The sequence below is a fragment of the Rhopalosiphum padi genome, chromosome 1 (assembly GCF_020882245.1).
Source record: "Rhopalosiphum padi isolate XX-2018 chromosome 1, ASM2088224v1, whole genome shotgun sequence".
Lineage (NCBI taxonomy): Eukaryota > Metazoa > Arthropoda > Insecta > Hemiptera > Aphididae > Rhopalosiphum > Rhopalosiphum padi.
The window spans coordinates 78,293,837-78,313,762 of NC_083597.1; the positions used below are offsets into that span (position 1 = coordinate 78,293,837).

The 19,926-nt window shown below is 25.8% G+C and overlaps 2 protein-coding genes and 1 pseudogene across 4 annotated transcripts; 2 read left to right on the forward strand and 1 right to left on the reverse strand.

Moving 5' to 3' along the window:
- The first annotated feature begins 169 nt into the window (after positions 1-169).
- Positions 170-5,498, forward strand: LOC132917759 (zinc finger protein 83-like). 3 transcript variants are annotated; one of them, XM_060978644.1, is made up of 5 exons: positions 170-327; positions 2,794-2,904; positions 2,959-3,066; positions 3,135-3,245; positions 3,307-5,498. In XM_060978644.1, exons 2-5 carry the CDS (start codon positions 2,822-2,824, stop codon positions 5,258-5,260), a joined length of 2,256 nt encoding a protein of 751 aa, XP_060834627.1. In that variant the 5' UTR covers positions 170-327; positions 2,794-2,821; the 3' UTR covers positions 5,261-5,498. The 3 variants fall into 3 exon arrangements, with proteins under 3 accessions (XP_060834627.1, XP_060834625.1, XP_060834626.1); XM_060978642.1 differs by lacking the exon at positions 170-327 and adding an exon at positions 1,984-2,139; XM_060978643.1 differs by lacking the exon at positions 170-327 and adding an exon at positions 2,173-2,195.
- A 2,481-nt stretch (positions 5,499-7,979) lies between these two features.
- LOC132917047 (uncharacterized) lies at positions 7,980-12,264 on the reverse strand. Its single transcript, XM_060977571.1, has 4 exons — positions 12,103-12,264; positions 11,505-11,554; positions 8,611-8,890; positions 7,980-8,541 (listed from the first exon to the last, which is right to left on the reverse strand). Exons 2-4 carry the CDS (start codon positions 11,552-11,554, stop codon positions 8,101-8,103), a joined length of 771 nt encoding a protein of 256 aa, XP_060833554.1. The 5' UTR covers positions 12,103-12,264; the 3' UTR covers positions 7,980-8,100.
- A 1,491-nt stretch (positions 12,265-13,755) lies between these two features.
- LOC132921947 (zinc finger MYM-type protein 1-like) lies at positions 13,756-14,485 on the forward strand (annotated as a pseudogene).
- The last annotated feature ends 5,441 nt before the right edge of the window (positions 14,486-19,926 follow it).

Here is a 19,926-nt window from a genome sequence, read left to right on the forward strand (position 1 = left end):
TAGTTATCAAATTGCTCTTTAACCAAGGTACAATAAAAATATTAAATATTACCTTTATTGGTATGGTTCAATTTCAACTAAAAATTAAATAATTTATTTTAGGTCGTCCCTAGTCACTTGTCAGTTTATTATGGTAAAATATTAAAATATAGTATATTAGTATGCCTGGTGCAAATTCCAATTTCCATTTGTATTTCTAAATTCGTAACAATTTGGTTTATTATATTGTCTATTTTTGATATATATTTTAATATAAAAATATTATGTTATAATATTAATACAGTTATTAAATTTCCGCGATAAAAATCAATTTGTATATATTATTAGGTATGTTGTTAAGCTGTCATTTAATGAAGTAAGGTAGTCATTAAATATATATATATATGTTACTAAATTTTTAATTAATAAATGTATTGGTATGTTAAAAGAAAAAAAAAGAAAATCATCAAACATTAAAAAAAAATTTTAATTTTATAATTTTTATGATTGAAATGGAATAAATAACAATTATATAGCTGTTCGTAGTGCTTTGCGTTGCAGCTGTATAGTTCGGTGTCCACTATCTATATAAATTTATATTTGACATAATTTGGTATAATATATTTGAATCAAGGATTTTATTATAATATTTATAACTATATTTATTAGTACCATAGTTGTTACCTTTTAAAGTATTGTAAAGGTTTTAAAAAAAATCTATTAGTTGGCGTTGGAATATTTAATTATATGTAATTTGTTTAGTAGTAAATATGATCAATTATTGATTAAAATTATAGTTTGAAAAAGAATGAATAAAATTTAACTGATCACTTAAATACTGAATCATTTTTAAGATACCTATTGAGGAGAACTTATAAATAAAAATATTTAATTTATAGTTATAGTTATAAGTACGTTTTAGTCAATTCTACTACTTTCACTAAGTGTATAATATATGTTAAATTATTGAAAAACAGACTATTTTTAAAAACTTAAGGTCTGTAATTATGTACTTGTTGAGTAAAAAAAAAAATATGTATGGTTTTTGAGTACCTACATGGCTACATGTATCGTTTATATTCACTTATACACCCATTACTAACATTGTAGCCTACAATTTGTAGGTATCTATTTAATAGTTTGTTACTTTACCATTAGTTTCTGAATTGGAAGATTATTATATTTTTTACATTTTATGTTATATACTTAACTAATTATATAATGTAGGAAAAAAATATGTTAAAGAAAGTGCATACGTTGTTTATAAGTCTACAGACTATCATTGAATATACAAATCGTAAAATAATACATTATTTTAAATGTAAATTCAAAGATGTGGAATTATTTAATACATTTATAATAATGTAATTTTTTTTGTAAACCAACTATAATTCTATTTTTTCTTTAATTAGCTATTTATAAAATATTTATTTTTACGATTTATTAAGATTTTTCAATCTATACTACTAAATCTTAGATAATTAAAATGTTATTCCTAATATATTCAATAACAATCATCTAAAACATAATAAAATAATTGCTTGGTACAATTTAATATTATACTATTAATATATTCCTGTGAGTAGTTGTAATCTTTAAATTAGTATTATAATCGTAAATATCATGATTTCAAATATGATTAGGATTATTTTATTATAATTTACATAATTGATTCTTGTTCAATGTAACTATTTAAAACTCTTGTCACAACCTATTTATATTTATGTTATATGTAAATTTAATTTGAAACTTTTTGGCTTAATATAATATTATTATTACCTACAATATATTTATATATAAAATAAAAATATTTCTTTCAAACTCATAATAAAAAGCTACAATATACAACTAATACTAATTAATAGGTAATACAATACAATTTTCATTGTGTAACTTATGATAATAAGTTTCAAATTTAAACTTTTTTAATGTATATATGTATATTATAATAATGAATGAGATTGAAAAATTATTTCTATCACACCTAATTTGTTCTTATCAGTGTTCAGAGGACAGAGTTAAGCTATTGCAATATTTAGTTATTATTTAAATATGTATTTCATAAAATATTTATTTGGTGGTAAAAAATACTGTTTTCAGTTCTTTTAATTTTTGTTGTAATTTTATAAGCATGATAGAAATATTGATATTCTTGTAAAGGTGTGTATATGTTTTTTAAAGAAGTACATACAAATATTTTTTATGTTTGTCTACAAGTAGGTTGATGAAAATGTATTATTAATTTTGTAAATAGTTCATTGATTTATTTGGTTAAGTAGTTAAGAATAAAATAAAAGATAAATTTCTTTTTCAATATGTATTCCTATTTGCATGATTATTATCTATCTACGATCTTCAAGAATCTAATTAAATTTATTATTAAATATTAATATAATTTATTGTTTCAAATTTTCTATTTTTTAATATATATTGATATATTGATATATTTATAATCCTTATAGTTATTAGATTATCAAACATATCTTAGCATATTAAAAAAGTTCAATCTATTCTAATACATTGTTTAGTAAAAATATCATTTTTATCGATTTGTTAATTATTTTTTGGTATAATTTTTTAATAATTTTAAAGAAGTAATTATTTAATATTTATAAGAATAGACATTTTATTTGCAATATTAATGTTTTAATTATAAATATAAAAATACTTTGGTGCTATCAAAAGTATGTAACTGGCCATATCGAATTTGATAATAACATTTTTATTGAAAACCTGAAATATTATATTATATAATATATTATTTTACTCCAAAATGAAATGTTAATTAATTATTTAACTAATTAACTATTTTAGACTTATTAAACTAAGATATTGAGAAATTATGTTAAATCCTACCAATAACAATGTTGATTCTGAAAAATGGAAGGAAATTGTATCGGATGAAATTCAATCAGACATTGAAAAGTGAGTTTTATAACATTATTTTAATTATTATACTTTATAATGTTTGAATTTTAGTTATTCAGATAATGAATTACCTCTTTCGTCAATAGTAACTACTAATAACATTAATACCGAAAAATGGCAAGATATTATATTGGATAATATTCAATCTAACATGAAAAAGTATAAATAAAATCAAAAATATTATTTAAAACCTTTTAATATTAATGATTGTTCTGTTTAAATTTTAGTGAGTCAGAAAATGAGTTATCTCTTTCATCAATATCCACTTTTAATGATAATCATAGAATTCCAAAGCATCAAGAAATCAATTTGGATGATACTCAATCTGACAATGAAAAGTAAGTTTAATATACTATTTTAATATTAGTTATTTAATAATTATTTTTGTTTAAATTTTAGTTGCTTAGACAATGAATTACCTCTTTCATCAATAGCAAATGTATTGCTTCCAAGTGATAGTTGTAAATTTGAAAAATCTGAATCAATTGATTACCGATCCAAGCTAAATGTTAATCATAATACATCTGTCTTTCATCAAATATCCACCAAAGACCAAAGTAAAATAGATACACCAATGAGAAGGTATGGGTGTGATATCTGTGGGAAAATATTCCTTAGGCGTATTGCGATTATTGAACATTTTAGAACTAGTTTATGCTTTCCAGACAGTCCTTTTGATTTTGAACTTAACAGCCCAAATTATTATTTGTGTAACAATTCTGAAGATTCAATGTCATTTGTCAATAATATAAATAATTTAGAAACTAATAATATGAAAACTATGACTTACAAATGCAGAGTTTGTCAAAATGTAATTAGAAATAATAGTCTAATAAAAAGGCAACAAATATTACATACTAAAGAAAATAACTTATTATGCAATATATGTTCAGTGTTAAATAGTATTGCATGTGGAAATAATCAACATCTTAAAGAAAAGTATACATGGAAATGTAAATCTTGTGGGCAGACATTTACTAAATTATCTGTTTTAAAAGCTCATAGATGCATTTTTCCAAAGAATAAATTATTCAACTGTTATAAATGTCATAAATCTTATAAAAACTTAAATGCTTTAGAAAAACATAAAATTGTTCATAAATTAAATTGCAATATATGTCATAAACAATTCTTTAAACAGTCAACTTTAACAGATCATAAAAGAATACACTGTTTAAAAAGTATCAACCAACCCAATATTCATCTAAAGTACATGAATTCTAGTGTATTAAATACCAAAAAAACCTTCAACACATCTAAAAATTATGAATGCTCAAGATGCTCAGAATTATTTCATAAACGTTCAGAAATAATTTCTCATATTTTTGAAAATCATCAAGAAGATTATTCCAAATATAGTTGTGATGAATGTACAAATTTTAGTGATTCTTCACGTGACTATATTTTATGTTTAGCAAAAAACCATTGCAAATGTGATGTTTGTCCCCAATCATTCACAACATCTCATAGACTACAACAGCATTATAGATGGCATCTTGGTATCAATAATTTTATATGCCAATTCTGTCCTAAGACATTTTCAAAATGTTTTCTTTACTTGTCTCATGAAAGAACGCACACAGGAGAAAAACCATTCAGATGTAATTTTTGTGGCAAATGGTTTCCAGAGACATCAAATTTAAATATCCATTTAAAACCCTACAAACTTTTTGCATGTAATATATGCCAAAAATCGTATACTCAGATGTCATCATTATTATTCCATAAAAGAATACACGCTAAAGAAAAACGTCAAATTAAAAGCTGTAATCAATTGTCAACTTTAGAAGTACGTACAAGACGACAATATACTAGAAGAAAGCATTTTAATTGTAAATTATGTGCCAAATCATTTTTTCATTCATGGTCATTAAGTGCTCATCTAAAAACACATCAAAACAGTAAAAATGTTAAAAAATCATCATTAAACAAACACAAGAGACCACAAGATGCTATATGCATTAAATGTAATTTATGCCAAGAATCATTTAGTGACCAGAATATTTTAATCACTCATAGATGTAAGTCATCTACATGCAAATATTGTCTAAAAGTCTTTAATAATATTTCTTCACTTAATAGACACTATAGATACATGCACCAAAAAAACAATGAACTCTTTGACTGTGATATTTGTAAAATATCATTTATGTGTTCAACTAGTCTTAATGAACATCTAAAAAAGCACACTCTTTGTGATAAAAACATGCCTCTTACATTTAATGTCACCAATGAAATAAATACAGCAAAAGAAGAAATGTATTTAGATGAAGAATATAAATGTGATATTTGTATGAAAAGTTTTTTCAGTCAAACACAAATTCTTGCTCACATTCTAGAAACTCATCTTTAAGTTAAATTAAATATTAGTATATTTATAATAAATGTATTAGTAAGTTTTTCCAAGTCTTGATTATGTAATCAATTGTTACATTTATTTGTAATACAATTATTATGTATTAGTTTCTGTATGCTAATAATACTGTTTTAAATTTTAAAAGTCATTAGAATAGAAATAAGATTTAGCATATACATGTTTTTAAATATTATGTATCATTACATTATAACATGCTTTATAAAATAATTAAACGTATATTGATTATAAGTCAATTTTACTTTTCATATAATAATAATAAAAAATAATTTTAAAGATTAAAATTAAGTCACCTAATTGTAACAGTTTTCTGAAGGTATCAAATTTTACATGACATATATCCTTCACTAAATACTAATTTCCTAAGAAATTTTGTTTTTATAGTAGATAAATTGGGAAAACAGAATTTTTTTATGTACCTCTATTAAAGTAAAATAAAATGTATGCATTATTATTTTAAACTTGTAACCCAACTATTTTTAGGAATGTATAGCTACATTAGAACAAAAATAATTGCTGTTACATCCATCCATTTTTATAAATGTTTTCATAGATTGTAATAATTAAATAAACAATAATTTCTTCTGAAAATAAATATCAGAAAATATGCATTCTATAAATGCCTCAATGTTTCAGACTACAATGCAAAAAAAAATTGGTAATTATAAACTGTCTGGATAAAATTTTAAAAATTAATAACTTAACTTTTATAAAATCAAACAATAATTACAAATCTCTAATTTATATTTAATTTGTTACAGCTATATAATATGAATAAAATTTAAAAAAAATATATAATTTTAAAAAGTAAAATATTAGGACGAATAAACACATACTGTTGATTTATATTCAATTAATGGCAATTTTTCATGTTTACTTTAATACATTTTTCTATAAATATATAATATAATGACACATACATTAGTGGTTATATAATATATATACATAGTATATAGGTATAGTCACTTATATATACATCTACTAAATAATCCACATATGTGTCTTATGACATCAGGCTTTGTTTTCATTAAATTATTTACAAAATACTCAGATACAACTTCTGGGCTAAGAAATTGTATATCGTAGTATTGAAGGGTGTAGTTTAATATACCTTTTTGATATAGATAAAAATTCGCACGCAGTTTACATATGCCCTAAACAATAAACTGCTGCTATCAAGGAAAGGTGGTATGATTAAGTTAATTAGGTAGAATAATGAATAGACCATTATTAAACACTTATTAATCATCACTCATATTCCTATGCAAGTCATACATAGCTGCACCCTTAATAAGTGCTAGACTAGTATAGATTGTTAAGTACCAAAAAATATATAGAAAACAATATATTCTATATTATTATTAAATAAGCATACATAATTTTCTTTTTAATTGGTTAAAATAATACAACACTATTAACACTACTAAATATATTCGGATAAATTTTAATTTTTTGTCCTTAATCTTACCTTGTGGTTTGTACTTATATTCCAGCTGCCTATATGTACCATTATATCTAATAATTCTATTACTTGTGAAATTATGCTTAACGAGTTATTTGAGTATACAGTAAACCATTTTATTGACAACTAAATGAAACAATGAATTTAACAACATCTCACACATCATAGTCAACAAAATTTAAAGATTATATTGGTTTTTTTTTTTTGTTACAAAAAATAAATAATGACATCTTGATATCATACACTAAGTTCAATTCAAACTATAGTACTATAATAAATAAAAATACAAGAAAAGGAATTAAGGTAAGGACACATAATGTATAACAACTTTGTGTAGTAGTATATTAAGCAGCTAGAATTCACAGTATTTAAAACTACCAAATTATATTACTCAATTATTGTTAAAAGAGAATATTGAGCATACTAATCCAGACATACAGTTTAACAGGAACAATAAATTAGTAATCCATATTAATTATTTTTTTTTAAACCCAATAATAATTAATAATATAATAATAACGGTAACTAGATATAGCAACATCAAACATAATTAGATTAGTATTAGTAATACTTAAATTTAAAAATAATATTGCAAAATATTTTCTAATATTTAAAAACGTTTTTTAGATAAAATAGAAGCAAATAAAATGGTATAACTTTAATACACATAATATACCGTCCGTTTTTAGAATAAAAACAATGAGGTAAAAATACAATTTTAATTTTAATGTTTTATCCCTTAATTTTAGCTGAGTAACGCCTATACCAATGATAATCGAAATTGATAATTATCAACAACTCACAAACCAGCTTACAGTGGCGGAGTAAGATGTATATTTTATAATTGTAATAACAAAAACAATAGTTTTTTATACTAACATTAATAACAGTAAGGATTTTAATTATACTAAAAATAGATTTTAGCAACATAATCTGTTCAACTATTTTATATTAAACATAATGTTAAAAAATAAAATCCCCTTTCTTCAGAAGACCCGATGAAATCATAATTTTAAGTTTAAATATTGATTAACTAACATCAGAAGTCGTAAAAATTGAAGTGTACACCAAAAGTAATCAAAGCACCTAAATGTGTCTACCTTCTAAGACTATTTTAAATTAATTGCCAAGTCACAAAATATTTAGGTAAAAATAATGATAAATCATTATGAATACCATTGACATATTTAAATATCCAACTACCTAGAAAAAACTGACAAAAAAAATAGAATACAATTTCATTTATAAATAGTAATATTTATTATAATTAAGTATTTGTAAATTTATACAGTTACAAAGTTGAAAAACCATACAAAAACGTCAAAAATATAAAGATTTAAGTTACAAACAATAGAACTTACTTTTTCTTACCAAATTTTTTATTTTTTTGTACTTTGCCACCTTTGAATTTTGAACCATTTTTACCTTTATTTGGTTGACTTTTACCATTTTTGAAAGCACCTTTACCTTTAGGTTTAGGTTTTTCTTCTTCGCTTTCTTCATCGTCATCATCATCATCATCATCAATTTCAAGACCTTCAATTTCTTCATCATCATCAACTTCATCGTCTTCATCATCATCAACTTCATCTTCATCGTCATCCATTTCTTCATCATTAGAAACTTCTTCTTTTTTAGATTTTGGAGTTTTAGATTCTGGTTTTTTGGATTTCTCTTTGTTTATACTATCTACGTTACCACCAACAGCTTTGAATTCATTAATTAATTTTTCATAAATTCCATCCAATACTTCGTCACTAGTATCCTTAAATTTAGAAAATCCTTTTGTAATCATATTCTGAAAAAAAATATTTAAAATATTATTAGAAAAACATTGAATGTGAATATAAATTAAATAAGGTCTTACTTTCAGTTTGGTACGCTTTTGCGGAACAGAAGATTTATTTTTGTAATCTACTAATAGCTTAGCAATACTACTCTCATCCTCAGAAAGGTTTGTCATATTCGAAACATTTAGAATAGCTTTAGCCCACAACTCTTGTAATGCTAACTTTTCAGGATTAGGAGGTGTTACTACTTTAACTTTTTCTCCTTCTTTTTTCAATACAGTTGGCTTGACAACATCTTTTGATTTTTCTTTTCTAACTTGTACACCACCTTTAGCTTGCTTTTTTGGAGACTTATTTCTATATATCATATCAAAAAATACATTAATTAATAATATTGAATAGTTTTAATATTAAAGGATTTTAGATATAGTGAATTCTGGACAAATACGAAATAAATAATACTCTAATCAATTTTAAATTCTTTACAATTCATTTTATGAAAATAAAAATATATACATAATTGTATGTATAAAAATCTGTTTCTTATATTCTGTTTAATGTAATGTTTGATTTGCTTCTTAGCATGAAGGTGTATTCAACTACATTCTATTCAAAATGAGATTGTGACTCGACGGCGATCAGTTTTCTTTGAGTGGGAGTCAGACAACACCACCGAGTCAACTATCTGTACAACAACTGCTGTATAATAAAGCCACACCCATGCTCACAAGTTGGCCACCAAGTCACAATCTCATTTTAAACAGAATATAGGTATTTAATTTTCAATTTTGTAGATACATTAGAAAATATTATGTGTTATTTAAAATTTTATATCAAGACTACTTTTTTTGTTTATATTATGCATGGAACTATGTATAATTAGTGGTATGCTGTATGCATGTTTATTTTTGAATGATTACTGTTTAGGTACAGTATAAAAATAGTGGGGATAAGATTCAAATACAGTACATGTTTATAAAAACACAATATATTATTTACACAATGCTTTGACACTTATTATAAAATTTATTCAAGTCTTGATATAAATCTGTGTATATTTTCAAAGAATATTCTTAATTTTTTCATTATTTCTCTGCTAGTGCTTAATTTTTTTATAATACCCATGGCTTTTTAATACCTTCTAATTGATCTGTTTATTATTTTGATATTATATACTTTTAAAACAGAAAATATTTATTGTATAAAATTGATACACATAATTTTGGAAAATCATTGAAAAAATACCCCCCAAAAAATTACAAGTAATAATTAAAATAAATAGTTGAGTAGTATAAATAAAATTCATTGAAAAAAAGGTATATTGAATATGTTTAGAAAAATTGAAAACAAATATTCCAAGTTCAAACAGAAAAAAAATTAATGATAAATTTATGGATGTAATTGAAAATATTAAAACTATTAAATTTTACTATAAAGTCATGTCAAGTAAAGCAGAATGCAGATGTTAATTTGCCTATCTTACTGAATTATTTTAAATATTCACCAATAACTTAAGTGCAGAACGTAATTTTTTAATGTAATTTTGTACAAACATATTTTAAGTGATAGAATATTTAATTATAATTAATATAATTTGGAATACATTTAATTAATTATCAAATTTAATTCAATATATATCTAATTTTTTAATGCAATTTGTACATATTTTATGATCCAATTATGCAATTAAATCAGGTCTTTAATTATAAATAGGGTTCAGATTTTGTAGCAAATGCTTATTTTAGAAAGATAATTCTTATATATAAATACATTTTGAACCGTTCTGATTCAATGAAGTAAACTTTTTATTGCTTTTTCCCCTATTTGGTTCTTTTTTCTGAATTTTTTCATTTTTCTTGAAAAGTTAACTATATTATTATTTCCAGAAATTATAAAACCAGTAATAAATGGATGACTGATAAAATAACAATAGTTATTGTGCCGAAATTGTTTAATTTTATCTACAGTTTAATGACCATAATTACAGTTGTATTTATGAATTAAGCAAAGGGAAAATTATCTGAATTAAATCTGCGCATTATTATACTCTGTGCCAGGAGAGAAGGAACCCGTTTCGCGCATGCAGACTGACGACGGTATGTCAAATAAGTGGGGAATGCGCACAGTCGGTTGCAATTTGGTCGGGACACGGGTTCCTTCTCTCGTGGCACGGAGTATGTCTTTTTCTATGTATAAAAATATTTTAGCACCCAATAGGATGAGTTTTAATGAAAGTAACTTGACCAAATATATGGTCATAAATAATTTTCAATATTTAATTAAATGTGTAATTTAAATTTGTTATTTTAGAATTAAATTTAATAAATGCTTTTTTTTTCTTTTTTTTAAGTATTTATTTTGTTACAAATTCCGAGCCCTAATTATAACTAATAAGTTTTTCTTAGATATTGTTAAATGTTTAGAGCACAATTGGTAAACAAAAAGTAATTTTAAGCACAATTGGTAAATTATAGTCTGTTCAGGTTAAGAGTGCCCACTCAAACCAGTTTTATTAGCGCACATATTTTGCTACGGGGAGTGCTTTGGTGTGCCGACGTATGTATATACATAATGACTTCAACAATCAACAATAGCGGTTGTACAATGCCAACCAATCACAGGGCATCTGATCTCGCCCAGGAGGTCTGACAGTTATCGGCAGCTCAGTATGCATGTGCGAGTTTGGGCACTCTTAACCTGAACAGACTATAATTTACCAATTGTGCTTAAAATTACTTTTTATATACCAATTGTGCTCTAAACATTTTACAATATCTAAGGAAAATTTATAAGTTATAATTAGGGCTCGGAATTTGTAGCAAAATAAATACTTAAAAAAACAAAGGACTATACCTTGTATACCAATAACATAGATTAAGTTAACTGTACTAAATACCTCTAACAGTCAGAATGTCAAAATATTTATTAGTACTATCATAAAATACTAAATTTTTAATTAGTTTATAATTACTTGTTTGTATTCACTGGTTTCTTAGCAGAATTATTAGTCTTAAGCTTCATCTAAAACAATAAAATAAACAATAATTTAAAAGCCACAAAACCATTTTACAATCAAAAAATTTGATAGTGTATAATATTAAACAATAAATAATATGATATTAATCCAAACTTGAGGGGATTAGACCCTTACCAAAAGTCAGTAATAAACAAAATCAGCTTTAAAACGTTTGTAAATATTAGATACAATTAAAGACGAACTAAATCGAAAAAATGAAAAATGTTCATAAAAAAAATGCCGGTTTTTATAAATTATAAAAATGAAAAAAACCATGCATATAGAACCAAAATTACAATAAAAAATAATTGATGATTTTTTTATTTTTTTTTTTTGATACTTTATGCCGATCGACATTCGGTCTGTACCGATATAAGTGACACTACTGTGTAATTAATTTTAAACGTTATTTTTCTTTAAATAATTGTTTGAAAATATACAATTTGTTCTAACATTTTATATTAGACATCATGAGATTTACGTTATTAAATTAATATGTAACATGGTGATTAACACGAATTTACAATTGTATACAATACATGAATGTTCTTACCTTTAATAGTAGTTAATTAAATGAAAAGGTTAAATATTAGAAAGAAAATAAATATAATAATTAGAAATGAATACTCTGAGTAACGAGTAAACCGCAGCGAGTATAAATGTAAATTGAATAATGAATAACCACACTACCACCACATTGATATTTCAAATCAAGTGTAAACACATTTACTATGAAGTTTGAACACGATATTAGTATTGATTATTTTAGGTTATAATTACAGGTTATAGACGCATCCTGGAGCAAAATCTAATAAATGCATATAAATGGAAGAAAAACAATAAGCATATTTGATTTTACAAGGCGCGTAATGAGAAAAAATTCAGGTGCGTTTATAAAAGGTTAAGTAAAAATTAAAAATAAAAGTCACAAATTAAAAGTTATGTAGGTAGGTGATACGAAAATAAAAAAGTGTATTGTTAATTGTTATAACTATTATTAACTTATAATATTTTTAAGGGTAAGTTATTGAACATCAAAAACCGAGTTTGTATATAACCACCAGATACAACAATCGACCCACGATATCGTACTTGCTGATATAACAGGGATGGCCACTAACATTAATTTTGAGAGCCGCAAATTTATGAAGCTAATTCTAAATGAGACACATTGTTAAGAGATGTTTATAAAATAATTAAAATAGTAAATAATTTTACTCTGTTTGATTTCAAAATAAGTCTCGTTGTAGCCACCCCTATGGTATACACTACGATCAGTGCCATAAAAACCGGGTGTGCAGAGTGAGCGCAGTACACGGGCCACAGGCCTCATCAGTGACGTTTTCATATTTTGCAATACTGTAATTAAAATATTAAAAATTAAACCCGGACTACTGCGTTGGGGTGGGTACTGAATTGATGGATGTTCAATTATGATGTCATCAATCCGAGGAGCTGTTATAACTATTCAATCAATCGCAAAGAATGCTATTCACTGTCCTTGTGCTAAACATGCCCTAAATTTAGCTATTTCTAAATCATCGACCGTACAATGTATAAGAAATAATGTTGGTCTTTTAAAAGAAATAATCTCGTTTTTTAATGTGTCGTCCAAAGGAAACTTTGTTTTAAAAACTGTTTTAAATGGCAAGCCTAATTTAAAAAGTCTTTGTGATACAAGATGGATAGAACGCCATGACAGTATAATGACTTTTAAAGCATCAATACCTCAAATTGTGGAAGCTTTGACCAATATTTCCGAATGGAGTGAACAAGATTCTTCGTCTAAAGCCAAAACCTTATTAACAGCTATGTGTACTTGTGAGTTTATAATATAAGATTGAAATATTATCTAACTTGCTTAGTGTCACAGCTCCTATTAGTAAAATACTTCAAGGAAAAGACAATGATATTTTAGCTGCATTTGATTGTATTCAAGATGTTATAAGTATTTTGGAAAATAAACGTACAATGTGTGAAAAAGTTTTTCAGAAATTATTCAAAGACAGCAGCTTATTGATGAAAGATCTTGACATTGAAATAAAAACTCTAAGACTATCTAAACAGTAAACACCAAACTAATGGCTCTAATCGTCAATCTAAGAGTACCGAAGAATATTACAGTGTATCTGCATTCATACCATTATTAGACAATGTATTAGAAGACTTAAAATCAAGATTTTTAAACAAAAAAAACAAGACAATAATGATATTATTTCAACTTATTTCAAAACATATAATTTATATTGATGACAAGATGATTGATACAGTCACAGAAACTATTATAACACATTATAAATCTGATGATGAAGCATTAGAAGAGTCACGATTGAAAACAGAAATAGAACTATGGAGAGAAAAATGGTACAGAATAAAAAATGAAGGTAATGTAATGTAATTATATTTTAGGGTCTAACGACTAACATTACTTACTAAAAATTTATTGAAACAAAATTGTATTATTATAATGTATAGATGGAGACATGGAGTTATTCTTACTGATGCATTAGCATCTATGGACAAATGTAATGAAATATTGTACCCAAATATTAATAAAATACCTACTACATATTATTGCTTGCTTGCCTATTTCTGTAGCTTCTGCTGAGCGTAGTTTCTCAACATTAAGAAGGTTTGCTTTTACTAGTTTTACTTATTTCAATGTTTCATGAATACTAATTAATAATATAACTTTTATAGATTTATAGTTATATGCTTTTGCATCATGCATGGTTATATTTTATTTTAATTTTTATTGCTTTGTACTTTTAAACTTAGATTAAAAACTTGGTTAAGGTCAAACATGGGCGGAGAACGCTTGGTTGGGTTAGCTTTGCTTAATATCCATATTCCATAGACACAGAAGAGTTGAAGTTGACGAAGTTATCAATTTATTTGCTGGCAGTAAAAAAAGAAATTTAGATTTTGTTATATGATTTATTTTTTAAGTATTTAGTAATAATTTATAATAAAGTTTCAGATTATATTAAAACCATAAAAAATTGTGCAATTAATTTATGCCCCCCCCCCCCAATGTTTCACAGGTACGCCACTGGGCCTCATACTAATATTACAGGGCCTCATAAAAATGTATAATACGACCAGTGACCACACAGGCCCTCTAGATTTTGATTAGCACACAGCTAGGCCTCAAGGTAATCACACCGCTTGTGGCAATACGGTATGGCATCAGCGGGGAATATATGCGAAGCTCCTCACTCCAGTCCTCACCCGTCCAGACACGCGATGACGATCCGATGAGTTAACCGGCCACTGCCGGCTTGGTAACCTCCGTCTACGGCACGTTGTGGCTTGGGGGTGGAGTAACGTGGTGTGCCACATAATACCCTGCGCAAAGGCGTAGGGCACTATTTGGTTGTTCGAAGTGCCGTCGCGTATAGGGTTAGGTGTACGCTGCAGACGTCCGCGGCATCACGCCACATGAATGAATGCGCGTCAATCAACGACAACACTCTTCGCTGCCGGGCGGTTAATACCGACCCGGTGCCCTCTCATGGGGAAGACATAAAATCGCACTTTTCAGGGCCCACAAATTCTACATTATCCCCTAAGGGCGCGCCTGTCTCGGCTACACTCTTTTTTGAGATAGGCTCCGTCGCACACCGGTGATCGTAACTTCTGAATCCGATAATTATGTATCATTTAAAAATTTTAAATGATATTTAATACTTAGAGTGAAAATGGAGTTTTGGATAGAAATTTGAATTTAGTTTATATTTTCGAGTTCAAAAATGAAAATTCTTAGTATTCATTAGATAAAAATTGAACCTAAAACAGAAATTTTTACGCAAAACCAGTTTTTGGTAAAATTGATTTTGTTATTTTTTTTTATCTATTTAAAAATCAAATATTTGATTCAAATACTTGAAATTTTCACCAAATATGTATTATATTATCATTCGCTCTTTAATGGTAAAATTTTCAAAATTGTTTGACTATTTTTAAGTTATTTAAAGGGATAAGACATCTTTTCTATTTCTTTTTTTTAGTTGACATTTATAAATAACTATATTTATTAATATTAAGTAAACTTCATACTCAGTCGTAGAATATTATATCGAATATTATAGTTAATTTTAAAGTAATAAAGTATTATATAAAAGTATAAAACTGGACCTGAAATTGTGTAGGAATACACTGACAACGCAATGATGAAAGGGCCACCATCACTTTTGCATCATTTCTACATTATAGCACTTCATAGTGGCTGCATCATATGTACGCATGAATAGTCACCAAATATTAACATTGATTTGTCTATTTGTCAACATGATTGATTGACAAAACACCGGTATGACAAGTAAAACGATATGCGCCAGTCGCACGATTTTATACTCGATATTTATACTTCAATATTCAGTCTTCAGCACGTCTTTCTATACTTCATAATTTATACATTTATAATTTATGCATAAATGTTTAATCATGATTATATATTTTATAAAAATATTCTTGAGTCTATGTAGTGTGTACATTTTATAAATTATTATTATTTAATATTATTTCATTTTTAATTATTATAGTATTGTACTATTGTACATATTTATGTAGTTTGTAATTTTGAGAGGCCACATTTTAGTATTTTACTGAGAAAGAAACTTTGGGTCAGATGACTTACCAAATCTTTCACTGGGTCTGCCTCTGATACGGCCATAAGGGTCAGTTAGAATCTTACTACAATGTACGTCTAAAATATACACTGAGGTGGCGAGGTGCATACATTTTAAATATAATGGTATGTGTCGACGATTAAATAATAAATATAATAAGTATACTATATAATCTAGCTGTGGTCTAAAACGTTAAACTATATATTAATAACTACCAAATAACAATCCCTCTGTACTGTCCCCTATTCCACAAATTCCATTCGTGTTAAATTTGGTTCCTAATATGCTAACAATATAGTAATAATGCGTGTGGATAAATAATATTTTTGGTTTGCTGATTTAGTTTATAGATGATATTTCCGAAATTCCGACATATTAACTTTATATAGCTAGGACGCCAGCGCGAACGTAGATTTTTTAAACATTTAACAGCAGCATTTTTTTAAAATTATTTTTCTTTTTTTTTTTTGTTGAACGACCCAAATTTGATTTCCCTTTTATTTTCTGAACCAAAAACCAACAACTTATAAAGTTTCAATAGTGAAAATCATAGTTAAAAAAATGTTTAAAAGATAATGGGTGAGTTAATAACTATAATAAGATCATATTTTAAATATATTTAGACATATAAAGTTATATACATATATATATATAGTACACGGGTTTATTTTAGCGCTTATCTAATTTAAAATATAAATATTACCGTACGCCTTTTTATACATATTTTATATTTAATACACAATAGACGTTTTTTTTGAAATATATATGTATGTATAGTGCCACGGACTTTTGTATAAAACAATTAAAGAAAAATATTTTGGAATATTCACCTATGGACTGGAGTACTGGACTATGATAAATAACATATTGATATTTAATATTATAAATCACTAGCCTATATGTACTATGTCACTCAGGAATAACCTACTGGTGAAAGCATTTTCAAAATCAGTTGAGTAGGTATAGTTTTAGAGATTAGGTATTTCCTATAAACAAACTCACAAACTTACAAACTTTACCTCTTTTTTACCTATATTAGTATATATATTAATTTACTGACTGGAGTTACATATACCCACTATACCAGTGGTTCTTAACGGGGGTGGTACCGCCCCTTTGGGGGCATTTCGGTCTCTCTGAGGGGCGATAGTTTTGAAGGGGGCGTTGAGGGGGCAGGGAGCTTTTTCAAACGAAACAAAGAAATCGGTTGGACATTTTCAACAAAGGTGATCTACGTTTAGCTTTGACCAATATCGAACGAGACATCGCCACATTAGCAACTACTCATCAGCCTCAGGGCAGTCATTGATAGGTATAAATTTATATTTTATACTTTTTGAATAGTAAAGTAAAATTGTTTTGTTAAGTGGTGTAAAATATAACCATTACTATCTAAAAATAAGAGTTTTTACTTTAATTAATAATGTTATAATATACTGATGAATAAATAAATATATATATATTATATAAGAAAATTTGATTTTTCATGAGGGGGGGGGCGTTAGCAGTTAGTTATTACGATATTTGGGGCGCTGAACTAAAAAAGGTTAAGAACCACTGCACTATACGGTTTATACGAGATATTATGTTATTGAGAGAGAATACAAATTATTATATGTATCTTTATAATTTTTATTAATATTTTAAACATTTTTTTTATTATTCCCTTGGATAATTTTACTAACCCATAGTAACCGAAATGTATACTGTACACTGTACAGACGTATAGTATTATAATAATTAATATAGGTATACTTCTCTAATATTAGAACATTCGCTATATTATATATGTAGTATTGCTACATAAATATAATAATTAATAATTAAGTACCTAGCAGGTAGGATGGTTTTTAAATGTTAAATAGGTGGTACCTATAGGTGCGTATACGCGCGGTATACGTGATAGTTTGTATAATATTATATATTAATATATATATATAGTAGGTATTAAAAAAATCAACTTTTTAAATATTCATATCTATTATATAAAACAAACACAATGAAATAGGTATAGTTTCTATACACATTACACTTGTCTGTGTTTATTTCACAATATTACAATACATAATATTGTCATTACTCCAATATATATACGATTGGTAAAAATAAAAACAATTTTAACAATCGTGAACTTTGTAAATAACAGCTGAATATCATCAATGAGTGATTTCTTCATAAGTATACCTACGTGTTTTTCTCACGGTATAATAAATTTAACGCCTAAAACTTATTGTAATTTATTTGTAAACAAAATTTACAGATTGTATATTTTGTATTTAACTAAAAATATAAAAAGGATTGGTGATAGTGAATATTTTTAGTACCTGCTTAGTTATCATAAATTAATGAAAACTTTCTATAATCCATAACAATTAACAGACAATGTCAGTATATTATGCTAATATGCTATATATATTATAGTTACTATTTTACTAATTATAAATTATAAATATATTTAATTGGTAAAAACTAAATGCATATTTACACATTTTAAATTAATGTAATAGCACAGGCTATTACAAACATATATTTAATATATTATATATATATTATAAATATACCTTATAATGCCTATAACTTCTATTTGTGTCAATTAAGTTATAGTAGATACCTACTGGCTACTTACAATGTATATTTTATTATAATAGTATGTATCATTTATTTAAGTATTTATATTTAATATAAATAAGGTGGGCAAGTGATGGGTATCGCTCTGCTATATAGTAGAGATGGAGAGTAGGTCACTGGTCACTATAATGGATGTATTAAATTTGAATGCAATGACAGGTATCATTGTATACAAAAACGATTCTGAACGGAGATGATTTGTCAGTTAATGATAATTAGTAGGATATATTATATTATTACCTTTATTTAAATTGTAATATATCGTTATTTTACGCGATTTCGTAAAAAATTAAATTTCATACGCTCATAAAATTTTTTCTACATCGACGCTGGAATTTTTTTTTTACAGTTACTTGAAGGACAACTTATAGATAACCTTGTATTGGGTTTTTTAATGTTTAATCTTAGGTATAAATCACAAAAATTTTATGAATTTTCAACTTCAAAATTTCTTGCAAATTTTCGCAATTTTGATATGTTTCGTAAACATTTGAACTTTAAATGCTTATAAACAAAAATTGTGAATAACGATTTTTGATTTTTTTTTACTACGATAAATATAACTTATAATAAACCTTGTATTAAATTTTAAAGATTTTTTGGAAAGCAAAATTTTTTAATCGTTTATAAATAGTTTAAAAAAGTTCTAAATATTTTGAAAATTTAATCGTAAATAGATATCGTTAATATAAACATGTGGTGAAAATTTCAAGTATTTAGGTATGATTCGTTTTTGAGTTACAGCAAAATAAAAAAATCGATTTTGTCGAAAACTGGTTAAGCGTAAAAATTCACGTTTCTCCGTTATTTTTTCAGAGTTTTTCCTGACGCTTATGAAAACTACTGGAAATTTGACCCCCCAAAGTACCAACTAAATTAATTTTCCTTTTCAAAGAGTGGCTGAAGTAAAAAATCAAAGCATTATTACTACTCCAAAACGTGATGACAGACACACAAAATAAAAATACACATCATTGTAGAATCAATACATCATCATTCCGTTCAAAATCGTGAACATTTTGAAGTTGAAAATTCATAAAATTTTTGTGATTTATACCTAAAGTTAAAAAACCCAATACAAGGTTATCCATAAGTTTTCCTTCAGGCTTCAAGTAACT